Raw genomic sequence first — 20,262 nt, 5'->3', positions numbered from 1 at the left:
TTTTATAACAGCATCCAGTAACCATGTTACCTTCAGATGTATAAAAAAAATAACTTCCTGAATTGGGCCTCTGTCTCTTTAAAACCTCCTGGTGCTTCTTAAGCTCCGCCCCCAGGAAACCATCCCAACATGGCTCCTCTATTAACCCTTTAACGTTTTTACCTCTGAGGAGGAGCTGCGCCTCGAAGGCGGGGCTGAGCCCACCCTGGTGTTCTGCAGCTGGATGGTTGCCATGGAGATTAAAGGAAAATGCACAAAAGAAAAGAAGCAACTCCAGGTTTGTTTTGATTGAGGGAATAAGATTAAAACCTGAAGCTTCAAAATGTCGATTTTTCATAATCCCACCAGATTAAGATGATGATTGTAAAATTTATTTATGGCCGCAGATTTGTTCAGTAGGAGTTCCCGCGGGTCTGACGGTAAACCCAGATACCAGCTAGAAGGCGGTGACCCCGTGGCTCCCTCTGCCCCCCGCCCAGTTCTCCCAGTTCTCCCAGTTCTCCTACCCCTGTTTGTCTCCGTCCACCAGGATCCGGACCAGGATTCCCGTCACGGCCACCAGGATCGGGTAGTGGTCCACGCTCTCCAGACCTGCAGCACACAGAACCCGTCAGCCCGGACGCTTTGACCTCTGACCTTCCACAGAGCGCTGATGAAGAGGAGCTCTGCTCAGACTTGGTTCTGATCCGTTTATACCAGGAAGTCTGCTTCCTTCTCAGAACCTCCGCCACAGTGTTACCATGGAAACCGTTGTTAGTCTGGGACGGGTCGGGTCCAGTCAGATCGGGTCGGTTCTGTTTGGACCAGTCGGACGGGGCGGGGCTTACCTGGCAGCCGCAGGTTAACGACCCGATCGAACAGGTTCTTCTCGGCCGTGACTCGGTTCAGAACCTGGTTCAGCAGCTGCAGACAGAACAGGACAGCTAAAACGAATGGACCGGACCAGGTCGGGTCGGGTCGGGTCGGGTCAGGTCTCACCTGGGCGAGCCGCCTCAGGAGCAGCTCCGCCGACGGCCGGGTCCAGTCCAGGAAGATCTCCGGAACCAGAGTCACGGTCATCTCCAGAACCCTGAGCAGGCTGACGGAAAGGTCGAAGCAGGTCGCGCACACCTGGGCCCAGATCCACAGCACGGGTCAGAACCAGAACCAGAACCAGAACCAGCAGGATGGTGGGCTCACCTTCAGCTGACGGGTGTCCACAAAGTTCCTCTCTGGGCGCTCTGCGGCCTGCTGGATCTGGACCGGAACCAAACAGAACCAATGAAAACCGGGCAGTTCTCAGAACCGGGCCAAAGGTTCTGGATCTACAGAACCCGTCTCAAACTACAGGTGCACATTATTCATCTACTGCTCCAGAACCAACACCAACGGCCCGTCTGGACCAGTCAGACTGGAAGCACTAATTCTCTGCTGAAGCCTTTGACTAGGCCATTCAAACACGTGAATCTGCTTTGATCTAATCAGAATTTTAGCCTAAAACAGACAAATTTAAACTCAAGGTACTTCATATTCCAATAAATTGAAAATACAAAAATTAGTTTTGACATTTTGTTGTTTTTGTTTTACATCGACAATAATTAAATCATTAAAACAAAAACACCTTCAAACTGCTGAATTATTAAAACAAAAAAAGGACAAATTTTTCCAGGGCCCCCAGTGGCCCCCCAGCCTCATTTTGGACACCCCTGATCTAACCCACCATGTAGTAGCTCTTGTTGTATTTTGCTGTGAATCTGAACCTGAAGCCTCTAAACCTCATTTAAAGGGCCAGTACTGAGTTTTCCAACCACATGTAGCCATTTTATAGACCAATCAGTAACTCTGTAACCCTCAGTTGTTATACAAATGCTGTATATATCAAATATGACTTGAAAGAAATATTACTTTGAAATTGGGTCTGTCTCTTTAAAAACTCCTGCTCTCTCTGAAGCTCCGCCTCCAGGAAGTCGTCCCAACATGGCTCCTCTATTAACCCCTTAATGTTTTTACCAGCGTTGCTCTGAGCAGCAGCTCCTATAATGATATCAGCTGTTCCACCAGCTGTTTGCTAATTGCTGCTGGCTAGTCTGAAGGAGCTGAGTGGGGGAGGAGCTGCACCTTGAAGGCGGGGCTAGGCCCACCCAGGCGTTTTGCAGTTGAATGGTTGCTGTGGAGATGAAAGGATTCCTCAAACATGAAAGAATCAAAGTAACACTGCATTAAACACGATAGGAAAATTAAAACCTGCCCCTTTAACAGCTGAATGTTGTGTTTACATTGAAACGAATATTTAGCTTGTTTTAATGTTCTGAAACACTCAAAGGAGACAAAAAGGCAAAAACAGGAATCAGGTGGTGGAGAACCTCAGGGATGGTTCCTGGACCCACTTCTCTTTCCCTCTAACTGTGAGCCTAGAGAGACAAGAACCTCTAATCCTGTGCCATTTCTGCTGAACCCTGTGCTCTGTTGTGGACCCGGCTCTGGTTCTGGTCGGTCTCACCTCCTGGATCATGCCGATGAACTCGGAGAAGGCCCAGTTGAGCTGGTTCAGGACGCTGTTGAGGAAGGAGGCGGCCATGTCTTTGTCCATGCTCAGCAGCTCCGCCATGTGTCTCTGCAGCAGCAACGACGGGCACGGCTCTGGACCAGAACCGGGACAGGAGACGCAGTCAGAGCGGTCCCTGTTCTACCGGATCTGGAACGAGCTGCGATCGCTACTGAGGAAGAACTCCCTCCTCATCATCGTAAAACAGCAGACAGATAAACCTGCAGGTTCTGGTTCTGGTCGGTCTGGACAACCGTCACAACAAAAAGTTTTTCTGGATGAAATTATGACAAAAAACGATAAAATGTTGTTTTGAGACCATTTTCAAGTAATATAAAGATCAAAGAGTCAAAACTGGAAGATATTTTAAAAATCCAAAACATTATTTCTGTAACTTTTATAACCGAGTCGTGATGAATTCAGTCCAGCTAAATAAAACTTTACAAATCTTACATAATATTTTGATCTTTTGACAAAAGAAGATTTGTTCTCATGTTCAAAGATCCGTCATTTTGTTTCTGTTTGCAGACTTTAAAATAAAGTTTTCACCATAAAGTGGATGGATATGTTTTCTTCTACTGAAGGTTGATATTTGAGAAAAATGCTACACAAATAATTTTTTATTTCCTCTAAAGTTTACTCCTTTATAGAAACTTTTATTTTGAAGGGTATTGATTCTGCTGCTTCATCCTCCATCTGAACTGCTGAAGAGAAACCCTGCTGCAGATAATGCAGCGCATGCACTAAACATGATGGACAGCGCACACACACAGCACCACAACACACACACACACACACGCACACACACACACACACACACACACACACACACACACACACACACACACACACAGTAGCACAAGCCAAGAGAACTTACTCTGGAAACTAGCAATGGACAGATCTCCTGACAGGCATGCAGAGAGGCAAACAGATGGAGATCAGAGAGCATGCAGCAAAACAGAGACGATTCATTCAAACTGAACAGAACCGGGTCAAAACTGAACAGAACCGGGTCAAAACTGAACAGAACCGGGTCAAAACTGAACAGAACCGGGTCAAAACTGAACAGAACCGGGTCAAAACTGAACAGAACCAGGTCCAAGCAGAAACATGGCTGAAGGTCTGAAGATCCCAGAGAGTCTGCGATGTCGGGGTCATTGTGATAAATTTCTTATGACATTTTGATTTGTTGTCAGATTCCAGCTGATGTTTAAAAAGGTGAATCGGTAAAAATAAATGTGAAATTATGATTAAATGCAGTTATTGTGAACATCCTAAAGAAGCACATTACAAAAAATTATTCACATTGATTTTTGAAATAATCTTGAATTAGTAATCGATTGATCGAATACAGATTCTGCAAAAGGTCCATTAGGATTTTATTTACCACCAATGATCAACTTTCACTAAAAGAATCATTTTACTGACTTTTAGGAAAGATCGTGTTTACTTTTTCTTCAAAAAAGGAATCAAATTATTTGTTTACAGTGATCCCTCGCCACTTCGCGGTTCACTTATCGCGGATTCGCTATTTCGCGGATTTTCATAATGCATTTTTTTTTTTTTTTTTTGGTGCATTGTGCTCTGCATTCTGATTCGCTAAAAACTCACAACTTCTTGTATCAAAACATGCTACGAATTACTGGAAGGACTAAAGCTACACAGCACACACCATGGTGCGAATGGCCACTGAACTTACACACAGTAGCTGAGGAATGGGACCCTTTGATGAGCCGTTCATTACAGTTCTCCAACGTAATCGATGGTGGCATGTCGGTGTACAAGGATCTTTTTGCAAAGAAGAAAAAAGAGCGACAACAGCTGCTTATCACTATGTTCTTCTCCCGAACAAACACACCTGCACCGCGGGTTTCAGAAGAAGAGAACACTGCAGAGCGCAGTCAGGATGCAGCGGCCCAGTCTGAAGAGCAGTGAAACGGCCTACACGTCAGTCACTGTATTTGTATACATGTAATAGTTGCTAATTGTAAAAAAAAAAAAAAGTTTTCTATTTCGCGGATTTCACTTATCGCGGGTCATTTTCGGAACGTAACCCCCGCGATAAACGAGGGATTACTGTATTTGCAATTTTATGGGGCTTAAGCAGTTAAATAAAAAACCTGCAGATTGTGCCAATTTAATTTTCAGATTAATCAGAATAATTGAATATTAGAATAATGGTTAGTTGCAGAACTAACTAGAAATGAGAATGTTTCTGTTGATCCATCAGTCATGAAATCACAAATAAAAAGGTGATAAAGTTTTTATCTCTTTATCGTTACGACAACAGACTCATGAAGTTTTGTGATGGTTCTGTAGGATGAGCAGAACCAGAACCCATTTATTTAATAAGTTCTGATAGAGGAAGCTGATGTTTGTTTTTCTGTTTCCAGAAATAAACTCAAACACACACACACATGCACACACACGCACACACACACACACACACACACACACACACACACACACACACACACACTCTGCAGTAAAAATAACCCTGCTGAGACGACCGGATTTATTTCTGGAACCTGAATCCGTTTCAGCGAAGCGTCAAACAGTCGGGATGGAGCGACTGCAGCTCCTCCTCTGGCAAAACTTCCTCTCATCATTAATTCACAGCTGCTCCTGCGCCTCAGATTCAGACAAACGGCTCTGATGCTAAAGCAGCATCGGTCCGGTTCGGCCCGGTTCCCGCCCACAGACCCGGTTCTGCTCCATTTAGACCAGCAGAGAGCAGAACAGGGACACAGACACCAGGACTTACTCTGCAGGCTGGGCAGGTTGGCGTCCTCGGGTTTGGTCTTCAGCAGGTGAGGCAGGCGGGTGTACCTGTAGCCGAACCCGCAGCCCTGACACACAGGAGGAAGAGCGGCCGTTAGCGAGGAAGAGGAGCAGCACAAATTCACACATCAACACACTGAGCTGACGTGATGCCACCTCCCGCCTGCAGGTGGCAGTATTTCCTCCTTCTACTCTGCTGCCTGACTGCAGTTACTGCCCATGGTTCAATGATCATTTTGGTGATCAATTAATCTGATAATTAACTGACTAATTGAATAAATTAAAGGACATTTTGAAGATTTTTTTAAAATTTAATTATTTCAGTATTTTTGTACAAATATAAATATATAAAAGATAAAAAACGTAAAAAGTTCAGTCAGTGGCAGGCTGATCTGGTGATTAGTTTATTGATTAAATGATTAATAATTGGATGAAAAAGGTGATTAATATGAGATGTATTTCTTTTTTTCTTTGGTGAAGATGAAACTGCCACTAGAGGAGTTCTGGGTGGAACAGATTTATAGACAACCAAGGATTTTTCTGTTCATGTTAAATGCAAAACGTTTTTATCTCTGTACAGTTTTGGCTTCATTTCTGCTCCATACGTTTTTGGCTGGTCATTGAATGCATCGCAAACAGAAATCAGAGAAACTGCAAAACAAAGTTTTATCTTGGTACACGTGAAATAAAACAAAACTAACTGAGATGAAGCACCGCTCTGTGTGTGTGTGTGTGTGTGTGTGTGTGTGTCTCTGTGTGTGTGTGTGTGTCTCTGTGTGTGTGTGTGTGTGTCTCTGTGTGTGTGTGTCTCTGTGTGTGTGTGTGTGTGTGTGTGTGTGTGTGTGTCTCTGTGTGTGTGTGTGTGTGTGTGTGTGTGTGTGTCTCTGTGTGTGTGTGTGTGTGTGTGTGTGTGTGTGTGTGTGTGTGTGTGTCTCTGTGTGTGTGTGTGTGTGTGTGTGTGTGTGTGTGTGTGTGTGTGTGTCTCTGTGTGTGTCTCTGTGTGTGTCTCTGTGTGTGTGTGTGTGTGTCTCTGTGTGTGTGTGTGTGTGTGTGTGTGTGTCTCTGTGTGTGTGTGTGTGTGTGTGTCTCTGTGTGTGTGTGAGCTCACCCTCCAGAGTCTGACCAGGATCCAGTTGGTCTGAGCCCAGGGTCTCTGCTCATACGGAGCCAGAAGGTTCCTCATCATGGCCACTCGCCTGAAACCAGAAACCATCATCTGCGTCAGAACAGGTGAAGCACACCTGAAGACCTCAGGTCTCAGCTGAGAGGAGCAGGATGACATCACTAAAACACCTGCATGTCTCATTGCTTGTTTTCTTTCTTAAAATTAAATTCTCAATTTTGTGTAGAGAACAAAGTTTTACTTCAGAGAAGTTTGTTTCTGTCAGCGGGTTCTGGTTCTGGTTCTGGTTTAGATTAGAAAAAAAATGAAGACTCACTGCTCCTCTGGGATCCTCTCCACCGCCCTGAGGGATTGTGGGTAACAGACGTAGCTGGCCAGCGCCTGCATCAGGGAATCTTTGATATCTGAGAGAACAGAGAGAGTTAGTGAACTTATAGTTACCAATCCCTGCAGCGCCCCCTGTCTGCAGACTCTCGACACGCCACTCCAAGACTCTCACTGGCGCCGTTATCACTCCGTCCTCGGCTCCATTCTCAGATTTCTTTAGTAAAGTGCCTTGAGACGTCATTTGTTATGAATTGGAGCTACATAAATAAAACTGAACTGAATTCCTGCACTCTCCCAGACGTCTCACTATGCAGACGGGTAAAACGCCCTGATTGGAGGAAGGACCGCGTCCTGAGCCCATAAACCATCCTGCTGCCGATAGCGTCTTTGGTTCTGGTCATACAACAGCTGACCCGGAACACACCGAACCCTGCAGAACCTGAAGGTCAATCCGAACACGACACAGAAAACCAGAATTCAAACACATAAGAGAAACTGAACTGTTTGAATTTTCAGTGACATCATATAATTTAAATAAAATATTGTGTCATTTTTTCTCTTAATGACCTTTAAGAATCAACAGCCTTCAAAATAAAAGTTTCCTTAAATCTGATTTAATTAATTGAGGATTAATAGAGCGGCTTTTTGAACAGAACCAGTGGGCTTATTTCACACAGCAGGGGGCGCTGTTTTACACTGAAGAGTTCATAACAATCAAAACGTTCAATAACAGCCGATCTATGATGTAATTTCAGCTGATATTCATTTCAAAGGGCTTTTATTTTCTAGTAACACTCAACCGTGTGTCTTCCTGTTACCTGTCCCAACGATGCGTGGGTCTGCAAAGTGCTTGGCGAGGATGGCGGCGAGCTGAGTCAGCGTTTCCTCGTAACCTGAAAGAAAAAAGTTCATTCATGTGAGACACAAACACACAAACACACACACACACACACACACACACACACACACACACACGCACACACCCACACACACACACACCCAGCAGCTGAAGCAGCAGGCTGCGCCTCACTCTGACACTTCCTCCTGTTATGGAGCAGAGGTCAGAGGTCAGATGTCAACATTGTGGGCGGAGTCATTCTGAGCCACAGTGACATCAGCACTAATCAACCCGACCGGTTCAGAACCCGATCAGAACTCCAGGCCAAAGATCAGAACCAACAACAAGACAGAGCCTGACAGAAGATGGAACCAGCGGACTGGTTCTGGAGGCTAAACTGGCCTGGAACCAGCGGACTGGTTCTGGAGGCTAAACTGGCCTGGAACCAGCGAAGACATGAGCTGTGGTTCTTCATCATCATCATCACCATCTCAGCCCTGTGATGATGCTTCAGCTATATTTTACTGTTTTGTCAAGAACTCTCTGCTGACGGATGGTTTTCCATCAGAACCGGTCCGGACCGGTCGGGTCGGTACCTGGCAGCTCGTCCATGCTGTTGGCGGGGCTGAAGTAGTTCTTCAGGGCGCTGTAGGCGTTCATGGCCACGTTGAGGTAGAACTCCGGCGTGAAGGCGAACAGCGACGCCGTGTTGTCGGCGTGCTCGATGGTCCGGATGCAGACGCACAGCAGCCAGTAGACGTCCAGCATCTTCTCCTGAACACGCACACGGGGTGTTAGAGCCGCACACCGACCAGAACCGGGAGGTCCGGGCCAGACGGGTCACCTTGGAGTAGATGGTGGCGTTGATCCAGGCCAGCCGGCGGCTCAGATGGTTCAGCTTCTCTGCAAAAACCTTCTGGCTCTTCTGCAGCTCGTCCAGGATGTCTGCACGCTGAAACACACAACCCAGAGTCACTGCAGAACCGGAACCAGCAGAACCGGGCTTCACAGGATGAGAGTCCAGTTTCTCTGGAGTCCACAACCCAAGCAGGTCAGCTCAGGAACTGAACGAGATCAGAAACGGTTCTGGACTCACTCTGGCGGGGCAGCGAGCGATCTTCTCCTCGGTGTCCTTCAGAGCCACGGCGTACTCATGGACCTCGTCTGCCACCACCACCATCTGCAGGGGACAGAACCGGGTTTACCGGACCTCACCGCTCTGGACCTGCAGGTTCTGATAGTCCTGCGGGTGCTGATGGACCGACTGTGACCCAGTCAGAACCTGTCTGGGTCTGTTTGAAACCTCCAGAGCCAGCAGGGACCAGGTGCCCTCACCAACATGGCCGCTGCATTGAGGCGTCCAGGGTTCTTCTGCTTTTCCCACAGTAGAAATCAAGCACTTTCCAAACCTCGACAACTTCTCATCCATCCATCCATCCATCTTCTTCCGCTTATCCTGGTCGGGTCGTGGGGGTAGCAGCTTCAGAAGGGAGGCCCAGACTTCCCTCTCCCCAGCCACTTCTTCCAGCTCCTCCGGAGGAATCCCAAGGCGTTCCCAGGCCAGCCGAGAGACATAGTCCCTCCAGCGTGTCCTGGGTCTTCCCTGGGGCCTCCTCCCGATGGGAGGTGCCCGGAACAGGGAGGCATCCTGACCAGATACCCGAGCCACCTCAACTGGCCCCTCTCGACGTGAAGGAGCAGTGGCTCTACTCTGAGTCCCTCCCGGATGACTGAGCTTCTCATCCTATCTCTAAGGGAGAGCCCAGACACCCTACGGAGAAAACCCATTTCGGCCGCTTGTATCCGTGATCTCGTTTTTTCAGTCATGACCCAAAGCTCATGACCATAGATGAGGGTGGGAACGTAGATCGACCAGTAAATCGAGAGCTTCACTTTTTGGCTCAGCTCTCTCTTCACCACGACGGACCGGTACAACTTCTCAGAGAAGTTCAAATTTCTCAAGGATTTTCAGCACCGATAAACTGCAAAAATCACAAAATCTTACAAAAGTATTTTATTCTGGTTTCTATTCCAAATATACTTGAAATAAAACAAAACTAACTACTTCAGAAAAATATAAAAGCTTGTTTAAAACTTGATTTGGATGAAAAATTACTCGTTCCACTGGCAGATTATTTCTCTGACAGGGAATTGAAAAAAATAAGCGCAACTAGTAACATTTCATTTATATGGATGCTAAAATGTTACCCGTAAGTTTGTTTTATTTTATTTAAAGTGAATTGAGGTATTTTCATTAGAATCAAGACTAAAATATTTGGGTTTTTGCTCAGGCAGAGAGGCGGGTCCCTCACCAATATGGCCGCTGCCTCGGTAAGATGCGGGACCGGACTGACCTTCCCCAGCTGCTGATGGACGCTCAGGTTGTACATCATCACGATGCCGTCGATGATCTCCAGCAGAGACTTGTCTGTGATTGGCTGGTCGGGCTCCTCCTGCGGTCGCCCCAGCAACAGGCCGTCGTTTCCGTGGCTACCCTCGACTGCGTGGCAGAGAGGAGACAGGAAGCAGGAAGCTGGAGCCTGTGGAGGTTCAGCCGGATGCTGAGGAGGAACCACTCACTGTCCTCCTCGGTGCGCTGCTCCACCGCCAGCGTCCGGACCTTCACCTTCTCCGGCTGGGACAGCGGCCGCCGCGGCGTCATCAGGCTGACGGCCGCCGTGCTCAGGAACCGGTTGGCCCGGCCCAGAGTGGGAGAACTCAACCAGCTGGGTCGGGCCAGGGCACCGCCCATCGCCGCTGCTCCAAAAGGCCTCTGACAGGACAGGAGGAGACCAGGCGTTTTATCACCTCTTCCTGGTAGATCTGAACTAAAATCTGTGATTTTTTACATGTCAGATCCATTAATGATTACATTTTTTTGTTCTTGCTTCCTTTTCTAAAAAAACTACAGAACATATTTAAAATGATGCTTTTTATTTCAATCTATTAGTGTTAGCATCAGGCTACAAGAACTTCCTCTACATTGTGAGAATATGATCCCAATATTAGCAGAATAAAGACGCAATTTTACCAGAACATTTTAAAAATAGGAGAAAAAAGTTTTAATGACAAATGTTATAAGTTATCGAGATCTAACAACAGGCCCGCCATGCTTTACTAACCCCCCGCCAGGCTGAGCTTTTATTTTATTTTATTTTTAGAAAAATTAACAACTGGGGAAAATTATTATTTTTTTTAATCACTTAATTTTTTATTTTATTTTTTATCTTAAAGCCAGATTGAAAGCGTCTCTGGTTCACTTGCAGAGCAGATTTATTTCTAAAAGATTCGTAGTTTATGCATTTAACTTTGGGAGCGGACCAATCGCGTAACTCGGCCCGTTGCCTCGCGCTGCTTGATGAACTTTACCTCAGCGCGGATCGCTCGCCTCCTTTCACTCAGTCTGGACACAGGCTGACCTGGATGGATATTTACATGCACTTTCTGTGAGGAATCATGATTCTTTGTAGAACATCAAGCAGAGTTTAAACCCCGCCGTGTTCGCTCTGGTTGTGCAGCTCTATGTGAACCGTAGGAACAACTTGTAGTCGCTTTCAGAGCTGCAGCTTGAGCGAGCGGTGAGAATGATTAATAATTGTGAACAAAGATTTATATACACCGTTTCCATCTCAACTCGCTGCCCAGTGGGTGGCGCTGCCTGCCCAGCGGGTGGCGCTGTCCGCCCAGCGGGTGGCGCTGTCTGCCCAGCGGGTGGCGCTGTCTGCCCTCTACAGCGGTTAGCGGTTAGCGGACCAGCGCTAACCTCATCATGCAGGTTCAGGAGCTTCACGCTGGTTTTATATTATTTTTCCGGTTACACGGTGCATCGATCCGTACCAAATGCTTTGTCCAGTTAGTCAGACAGAGTTAATGCGTCCAGCCGCGTGGAAATCAGAAAACGTCAGCAGCCAGAACAGTTTCTGTGGCTCTTATTAAAAACTCCACAGACAGAAATGTTAAAGCTGCTAAAACCACATTAGCTGGATTGAATTAAATCTCATTTCGGTGCTCCTCCCTGCTTCATTTTCCTAATATTACAACATTATTCTGCTAATAACGCTTTTATTCTCTCACTGCTGCGAGATATTTTAATCCTCAGAATTAAAATATTAAAAATTGTTTCCTGGTTCTGATACGCCGTCAGAGTCGACCTAAAAAAAATCCGATTGTGAAACAAGATGGCCGCCCTAGGTGTGATGACATCACTCAGCTGTGAAAACCCAAGGAGGCCATTGGCGGAAAAAAATTCAGATTTAACTAAATTTAAATCTTCAAAAACCAAAAATTCAACTGATGGATAAAATCGGTTTATCGCCCAGCCGAATCTGAAGTAGCCTGTTCAGTTCTGTTCATTCTTGTCGGCTTCTGTCAGGTTCTGTCGGGTCCAGGATGGTTTGGATCATCGTAACAAACCTGAGCGGCTCCGCTCTCCTCGTCTTCGTCCAGGTCGTCCATCGACGCGGCCTGGATCTCCGCCGGGTCGATGACAATGTTGGCCTTAGTGGCGAGGTCGTCTGGAAGACAAGCAGCAGTGAGACTGGGGGACAGGTCATGACCGTAACCATGGCGACTGCAGAGGACTCAGAGACAGAACGCCTCACCTTTAAGAGTCTTCTTCAGGTGGGACAGGAGTCCTCCCAGTCTCTGCAGGTCAAAGTAATCCACTTTCCCGTTGTAGAAGAGCTGAGGAGGAACATAGGCGTCTGGAGACAGAGACAACGAGGGAGGGACAGGAAGCTCGTTAGTACACAACGAGGGAGAGACAGCAAGCTCGTTAGGAGACAACGAGGGAGGGACAGGAAGCTCGTTAGGAGACAACGAGGGAGAGACAGGAAGCTCGTTAGGAGACAACGAGGGAGAGACAGGAAGCTCGTTAGGAGACAACGAGGGAGGGACAGGAAGCTCGTTAGGAGACAACGAGGGAGGGACAGGAAGCTCGTTAGGAGACAACGAGGGAGGGACAGGAAGCTCGTTAGGAGACAACGAGGGAGGGACAGGAAGCTCGTTAGGAGACAACGAGGGAGAGAGGAGACAACGAGGGAGGGACAGGAAGCTCGTTAGGAGACAACGAGGGAGGGACAGGAAGCTCGTTAGGAGACAACGAGGGAGAGACAGGAAGCTCGTTAGGAGACAACGAGGGAGAGACAGGAAGCTCGTTAGGAGACAACGAGGGAGAGACAGGAAGCTCGTTAGGAGACAACGAGGGAGAGACAGGAAGCTCGTTAGGAGACAACGAGGGAGAGACAGGAAGCTCATCAGCGGTTCAGACTGCGTCTAGCTGTTCTAGTTGATGTCAGAGTTGGTTTTGGTGAAGCAGCAGACGCTCTGCTGTTCCTGATGACATCATCATCACTCAGTGATGATGGTGATGCGTTGTACCTTCGCTGCTGAGGCTGCTGGTACTCTTCCTGCTGCCTTCGTCCCAGCTGCTCCGCACGGCAGTGATGAGGCGGTGCAGGAAACACACCATGTATTCTGGAGGACACAGAGCTGTGGGATGCTGCTCACACACACACACACACACACACACACACACGCCCACACACACACACACAGCGCGTGAAGGACAATAGGCAGAGGTGTCGTCTTCATCATGGTGGTTAAATGCATCTAGAGCTCTAAAATCTCAAACAGAAGCAGAAAGTTAAGGTTTGTCTCCAGGTGCTTCAGCAGGGGGCGCTGCTGAGCCACTTGGATTCTGATCCAGTTAGACGAAAAATACAACCTGGATTGAGGGAAGCTGCAGTGATGGCCTTACCCCTCGGTTGCTGGCATTCTCCTGCAGGAACTTCCTGAACTTGTTGAGGAAAATGTAACGAGACGCTTCTCCCTGGAAGAGATGGACGAAGAAGTTTCTGTCAGAGAATTGCCTCAACCTCAATTCACTTGAACTTCAAACCGCCTTAGCTCCAAACCTCAAATGTTTGCTTTTAAATGAATCTAATGGTACATTAGATTAATTTAGCATGAAGCTAAACTGGGGAAACTAAATCAGAAAAACTAACTCCAGAAGCAACTCTCCAGTGTTGCTATGGAAACGATGCATTTGAATTAAAAATCTGACCTACTGTATTTTTGTCCTTGTTGTTGAGCAGCAGCCTGAGGATCTGGACCTGCAGGTCCTCCACCACTGAAGAAGAACAGAGGAGAGGTCAGTGACCTGCAGGAGCAGCATATTCCTGAGCCGCTCATCTGCCACACCTTCGATCCTCTTCTTCAGTCGCTGACAGCCTCTCTCGTACGCTCGGCGCCTCAGACGCTCATCTGAACTCTCGTCTTTGGGTTCTCGCTCATCTTTTCCCTACAGAACCAGAACCAGAAGATCCAGCTCAGAAAGAAAGGAGCACACAGATAACTGAGGAGGCCCAGATCCTGCTCTGCCCCTGCAGGATGAAGTAGTAACTGCACCTCATCGTCACCCGACCCTTTTGTTCTGACAGACTCTGGTTCTGAATCCTCAGGCGCTCTGAAAAGAGGAACCGGTTCTGTTTACCTCTTTGTCGAAGTGTGTGGGCCACCAGGTGGTCGGGATCAGCTCCTCCAGCCCCGCCTCCTTGACTCTCAGGGGAGTCTTGATGTAGAAGAAGACCACTGAACGCAGAACGTCGAACGTAACCTTCGTTAAGGAAAGTTGACCCAATCGGCTGCTGGTTCTGAACTGATCGTGGAAACAGAACCGGGAGTCTGAGAAGGATATAAGACGTTGTTGAGCAGGTATTTCCTGGATTTCTCGTGGTGCAGGATGGCGGTGGTCAGACGCAGATAGTGGATCTGGAACAGAAACCAACGTCTGATCAGCTGTAGTGCAGAGCGCCACCCGGTGGAGAAAGCAGGCAGCGGGCGGTACCTGGAAGCCCAGGTCCGGGATGATGGGAGAGAACCGGTACGCCCTCAGCAGGGACATCATGAGCTGCTTCAGGCACTCGTTCACCTCGTGGTCCTGCAGGCAGGGGGAACACCATGAACTTTGACCTGCCAGAACCGGGTCTCACTGGGGCCAAGGTCCGGTTCCCCGGCTAGACTTAAAGACGACTGGTGCCGTTGACCCGACCAACAAGACCAATCAGAACATTTGATGAGAAACCAATAGGAAGAATCTTTACAGCTGATCAATGTTTGCCTTGGACCCAGCTGGTGATTCCAACTGGGACCCACCGGTGAGACCCTCGGTCACACTGGGACCCATTGGTGAGACCCTCTGTCACACTGGGACCCACCGGTGAGACCCTCTGTCACGCTGGGACCCACCGGTGAGACCCTCGGTCACACTGGGAACCATTGGTGATAATGAAACGTGTAAATAAATCCCTGCTGCAACGTGGAAAACCTAAATATTGATTCTGCAACATTTTCACATCTTCATCCTCCAGGGGGCGCTCCCCTCAACCCAAACCTGAGTTTCTGTTTTCTAGAGCCTTGCTTGAGTCTCCCGATCTCCTCTGGGGAGACCCAATCGGGTCGGAGGCTGCAGCTCCATGTTTACCTCCATCAGCAGCCAGAAGAGGTCCAGCAGCTGCTGGATGAGCGGATGTTCATCCACAGAACCGCCTCCTTCCAGGATTCCCAGCAGAAAGTTCATCAGCACATCCTCCACCAGGTAGACCTTACACTGCAGACAGACACACACGGGCCGTAACAGCAGCGCCTCCTGCTGGCAGGAAGCAGCCGCTGCAGCCTCATCTGGGCTGCAGGCTGAACATGAGGTTCTGGTGAAGGCTGCAGCTGCTCATCTCACCATGAGCGGAGCGAAGAGGTTGAAGATGTGAGCCAGAGTGATGAGAACGGTCGGATCTCCCTGGAGCCTCCAGACGGCGGAGTCTTTCTCCAGCAGCTTCTCCTCCTGCACAATAAAATTATTACTTAATTTTGCAACTATAAAAACTGGATTCTGGTAATATTAACTGTTTATTATCACTTTGTTTCTACTTTGTTCTCAACCATTTTATTCTGAAAAACTCTGATATTCCGTCATCAGGTTGACCCGACTTCAAAATCCAAATAAACAGAAGCTGTAAAACACATTTATCAAACAAGATGGCCGCCCTGCTGACATCATTCTGCACGGTGGAAACACCAGGAGAGCACTGGGGGAAAATATCCCAGACCAAACCTGGACTGATGGACAAACTGGATTTATTTTACGGCGTCCTGAACTGCAGTCGACCCAAACTGGCTTCCTGGCCGTTCAGTGACAGCAGGTGCAGCCGCATCGGATGACTGCGGATCAGAACCAGCGTGCGGCCCGGTCACCTGAGCGTTGATGGAGGTGGACAGGACGTTCTTGATGTATCCCAGCAGCCTGTGGGCCTTCAGCAGGTCTGCGGTGGGGGGGTCCTGCAGCGGCAGGTAGCCGTCAGCCGGGTACGTGGCGCCCTGTCCAGTTAAGGACAAAAACACCGGATGGTTCCCCCACCCACAGCCCTCCCCACCGCCATGGGGGAGAAGGTGTTAGAAAATGGATGGATGGATAAAATCGGTCAGAATCAAACGTTCTGAGTGGAACCTTTGTACTCGCTTGTTTCTGGTACATCCGGAAATCTGACACACAAGTGACATCCGTAAACAACATTGGGGGTTAATTTCTGCTTCACTTCAAGGCTGAGTGAGTAGAGCAGCACCTCGCAAATAAAATATATTTGTTGTTGTGCTCGTCTGTCTATTCATTTAGTTTTTAAAGTGAAAATGGTTCTTATTCTGCCACTGTAGTCAGAAAAGCAAAGCTATTTATTCCTCTAGCTTACATCAATAGATCATAGATACGGTCAGATTTCCTCTAAATCAAAGCAGCAGATCTGTGTGGGGAGACGGCGAGGAACCGGCTGGAAGGATATCTGAGCGGCCGGCTGCCGAAGTTAAACGCCACCGACTCTTTGAAGGAGAGGCTGATGGCTGGGAAGTACGCCACGCCGGGACCAGTCTTGATGCTGCTGAAGGCCGTCCCCAGAGACTGGCCGTTCCTGGAGACACGGGGAGAGAAGACGATGGTTCTGGTTCTGGTAGAAAAGCTCAGGCTAGCTTAGCTTAGCATAAAGACTGGAAACAGATGTAAACTGTTAGCATATGCTGACTCACAGGCAGAAGGTGATGGTTCCTTCATCCAGGTCGATCAGACAGCTGACGATGTCTCCAGCCGCCCACGACTGCAGAGGGAAACAGAACATCTTTGTACCTGTGGCACATCTAAAATCTGCAGGACAGACTGGAGGACTGGAGCTTGAGACCCCTGATTTAGACCATCATGTCATGGGAAGACAGTGGTTCCTCTGGAAATAAGAAACCCAGAGGTTCTGACCCACATCCCGAGGTTCTGACCCGCTTCAACCCGTCTCCTGTGTTACCTTTCCATAGTTGGTGGTCGTCACGTTCCACTTTCTGACCCGGTTTCCATCATAGGCGTACGAGTCCGGCGTGTCCCCGACCCCTTCCTGAGAACAGAGAACGGTGTCAGAACCGACCCGGCCCGCCGACTCTTCCTCATCCTCATCCTCACCTCCTGGTTGAAGCGACAGCTCAGAGTGCACCAGCCGATCTGCATCAGACCCTGAGAGGAGATCAGAACCTCGTAGGCCCATTTCCCTGCAGGAACAGAACCCACCGTTCAGATGTTCTGTTGGGCCTGGTCCGGTCACAACCCGGCAGAACCGGCGTGTTTTACCTTTAAAAACGCAGGTGGTGGCTCTGATGGAGCTGAAGTTGCTGTGGCCAATCACCTGCAGGAAGCAAACATCATGTGAGACGTTCTGCTACAGTCCCAAAGTTCTGACCCAAACAGACCCGGCTCACCCCCAGCAGGTCGTCGTCCACGAACAAGAGGCCCTCAAAGCCACTGGTGTGGTCCAGAACCACAGGCTGAGGACCCAGACGGCCCTCTGCAGACGGATCTGAGGACAGAGACACCATCAGGCTGCAGGTCTGCACTGCAAAAACTAAACCTGACCAACAACTTCTGTTAGTTTCTACTGCAAAAATCTGAATACAGCGTTCCTCAGGGAGCCGCCAGGGGGCGCTAGGGGGCCTCAGAAAGTTGGAGGAAATATTAGGAAAAAAATTTTATCCAATAAATGTCTTTTTAATATATACAAATATGTATGTGTTTCATTATCATAAAATAAAAGTTAAAATAAATTCCTGGAGATGGAGAGAGAAGATAGAAGCAGCCTTTATTTTCCTCAGAGGGAACATTCAGGAAAATGTTATTTACCATCTTTCTGGCTGCCAGTCAAATTTATCAAGCTGCTTTGCTCCTCAAGTTAGCGTAGCGAGCTAGCATAGCAAGCTGGCAACTAGCGCAGCAGCTAACACAACAAGGAAAAGCTTCTGACAAGAAAAAAAGCAAAGGAAGCGTCCAGCAGCCCGGCTGCAGAGAACTGTAAAAAATCTAAACATGGAGGTTACAAAACACCTGATGGAGTTCATATAAAAATGTTTCCTATTTTATTATCAAAAGAGGGAATAGTGGTGTAAGTTTTTTATCTGGAGTATCTGTGGGGCATCAGACAGAAACCAGACAAAACTAGAGAAAGAAACTTTTCCATAAAATATAGGAGCTTTTTTCAGTAAATCATTTTTGAATATGAAAAAAGTTGTAAGTGGATTTAGTACTTTTGAACAATATTAAGGATTTATTTACTGAAAACTAGCTCATGTACTTTGCTTAACAGTTACTTGTAATTTAGTTTTGTCTTATTTGAAGTTGCTAAGATATTTGTAGTTATGCACCAATCCACAGTTTTCACTCACCAGATTCGGGTTTGATGTCGGGTCTGAGTAGTCAGGGTGAAATGAAATCAGAACCAGGAACTAACCAGAGGATTAATATCAGCAGATACAAACAAACAGCTGAAATAACTTTAAAAGTTTTTATTATTTTACAAATACAGACATAAATGTACAGAATTATTATTTTTTTGATAACTCTGCACTGCTACAGCACATAAAACATATGAAGACAACTTTCATTTGTTCAGCCAGTGCAGTTAGGAATGAAACAGCCAATTAAAAATAGAAACTGAACCTGACAAAAACAACAGATTGACTTTCTTGGTCAAAGATGTAAAGATAAACTGCAACAAACTTTTGAAATGCAACTAGAAATTATAAATATAAGGAAAAATAAATAATAAAGCATATAATGAGACTGAATAGATCTAAACTTATGGATCTAGATGGTTTTCAACATCGGGACCAATCCAGATATTAATATCACATCGATGCATCTGTAGATACTTGCAGTAGAAACTAGAGAAAACGTTCCTGGTCAGGTTGTGTGTTTTTACAGTGTAAGGTGCTGCAGCAGGACTTTACCTCTGAGCTCTTCAGGTGTTTCTCCTTCACACAGAAGCTTCTCCAGGTGTGAGCTCAGGTCCTGGAAACCCAGAGGCTTCCTGCAGACCGACACAGAAAGGCTGAAGGTTCGAATCCTCTGAGGAGCCGGAACCAGAACCAGAACCAGAACCAGAACCAGAACCAGCTGGAGCTCCGGTTGCCTGGGCAACCTTCAGGCTGCGTTCTGGACATCACACACTGATCAGATTCTTTATCAATCATTCAGTCGATACTGTCGTTATGGACGGAGGTTATAATGTTAAAGGATTCAGGGTCAGGATCAGAGCAGAACACTGGTTCTTTTGGGATTTTATTAAGTCCAGTCCAAACTTTATTTTATTATTTTTATTTTTATTATTATTATTATTATTATTATTATTATTATTATTATTATTATTATTATTATTATTATTATATTATGTTTGACAGACATGTCAAAGTTTTACTTCCATCTTCCTGTCTAAAAAATTAAATCTTAAGACTTTCTTACATAAAGACACCATGGGTTTAATTGGAATATTATTATGATTATTATTATTATTATTATTATTATTATTATTATTATTATTATTTTCATGTATTTATTTAATTCAAACATCAAAAGGTGAAATAAACATGAGAAATACGTATAAAATTAGAAAAAGATGGATAAATAAAGTCAGAAAGGATTAAATCTATAAAAAATGGAAGAAGAAAAGTTTGTGTCAGAACAGCTGGCAGAACCGTTCTATCATTAGAACCGGGCCTGAAACATGTAGCTGGCGGCTTACAGGACCACACACACACACACACACACACACACACACACACACACGGCCTGATATGGCCTTCCACTGACTGAGCTGCAGTGGAAGGCCATATCCAGGCCAGAACCGGGCCGGTTTGGGCCATAGAACCAGGACAGGCAGCGGGTTTGGTACCTGAGTGAGGCGACGGTCGGCCCCAGCTTGGTGGAGGGAAACACGTGGTGCAGGTAGTCGCTCAGCAGCTTCTCGTTCACAATACCTGTTGGACAAAGAAGACCAGGTTCTGCTGAGGACCAGAACCTTCATCTGGGTCCAAACTGGCTCCACATGGAGACAGTATGACTGGGACTGGCCAGAACCACCCAACAGAACCCTACAGGAACCTACTGCCTCCTCTGCTGCAGGAATTATTCAGTTTGGAGAGGCTGAGGATGCACCATGAGCAGGAAGTGAGGCGGGAGCGTTAGCAGGAAGACAGTTAGCGTTAGCAGGAAGACAGTTAGCGTTAGCAGAAAGACAGTTAGCGTTAGCAGAAAGACAATTAGCGTTAGCAGGAAGACAATTAGCGTTAGCAGGAAGACAATTAGCGTTAGCGGGA

At 47.1% G+C, this 20,262-nt stretch overlaps 1 protein-coding gene across 8 annotated transcripts in view; it reads right to left on the bottom strand.

Annotated features, from left to right (window-relative positions):
* The window catches only part of LOC122834528 (E3 ubiquitin-protein ligase RNF123), a 39,318-nt gene that overhangs the window by 16,578 nt on the left and 2,478 nt on the right, over positions 1-20,262 (bottom strand). For all 8 annotated transcript variants that reach the window (XM_044123041.1, XM_044123035.1, XM_044123036.1 and 5 more), the window contains 34 exons: positions 19,839-19,923; positions 18,898-18,977; positions 17,377-17,474; positions 17,249-17,303; positions 17,084-17,169; positions 16,932-17,018; positions 16,666-16,733; positions 16,425-16,550; positions 15,844-15,958; positions 15,329-15,433; positions 15,077-15,202; positions 14,441-14,533; positions 14,291-14,364; positions 14,087-14,204; positions 13,795-13,894; positions 13,662-13,723; positions 13,352-13,423; positions 12,973-13,093; positions 12,195-12,296; positions 12,007-12,107; positions 10,174-10,366; positions 9,948-10,093; positions 8,690-8,773; positions 8,438-8,545; positions 8,190-8,367; positions 7,574-7,648; positions 6,745-6,832; positions 6,414-6,501; positions 5,289-5,373; positions 2,480-2,619; positions 1,180-1,236; positions 979-1,110; positions 828-903; positions 507-591 (listed from right to left, as the gene is read on the bottom strand). In XM_044123041.1, the coding sequence (XP_043978976.1) occupies positions 507-591; positions 828-903; positions 979-1,110; positions 1,180-1,236; positions 2,480-2,619; positions 5,289-5,373; positions 6,414-6,501; positions 6,745-6,832; positions 7,574-7,648; positions 8,190-8,367; positions 8,438-8,545; positions 8,690-8,773; positions 9,948-10,093; positions 10,174-10,366; positions 12,007-12,107; positions 12,195-12,296; positions 12,973-13,093; positions 13,352-13,423; positions 13,662-13,723; positions 13,795-13,894; positions 14,087-14,204; positions 14,291-14,364; positions 14,441-14,533; positions 15,077-15,202; positions 15,329-15,433; positions 15,844-15,958; positions 16,425-16,550; positions 16,666-16,733; positions 16,932-17,018; positions 17,084-17,169; positions 17,249-17,303; positions 17,377-17,474; positions 18,898-18,977; positions 19,839-19,923 (3,409 nt within the window). The remainder of the gene's footprint in view (positions 1-506; positions 592-827; positions 904-978; positions 1,111-1,179; positions 1,237-2,479; positions 2,620-5,288; positions 5,374-6,413; positions 6,502-6,744; positions 6,833-7,573; positions 7,649-8,189; positions 8,368-8,437; positions 8,546-8,689; positions 8,774-9,947; positions 10,094-10,173; positions 10,367-12,006; positions 12,108-12,194; positions 12,297-12,972; positions 13,094-13,351; positions 13,424-13,661; positions 13,724-13,794; positions 13,895-14,086; positions 14,205-14,290; positions 14,365-14,440; positions 14,534-15,076; positions 15,203-15,328; positions 15,434-15,843; positions 15,959-16,424; positions 16,551-16,665; positions 16,734-16,931; positions 17,019-17,083; positions 17,170-17,248; positions 17,304-17,376; positions 17,475-18,897; positions 18,978-19,838; positions 19,924-20,262) is intronic.

Source organism: Gambusia affinis, linkage group LG07 (assembly GCF_019740435.1).
Source record: "Gambusia affinis linkage group LG07, SWU_Gaff_1.0, whole genome shotgun sequence".
Classification (NCBI taxonomy): Eukaryota; Metazoa; Chordata; class Actinopteri; order Cyprinodontiformes; family Poeciliidae; genus Gambusia; species Gambusia affinis.
Note: the sequence above shows the minus strand (reverse complement) of the source record. Positions and strands in the feature narration are given on the sequence as shown.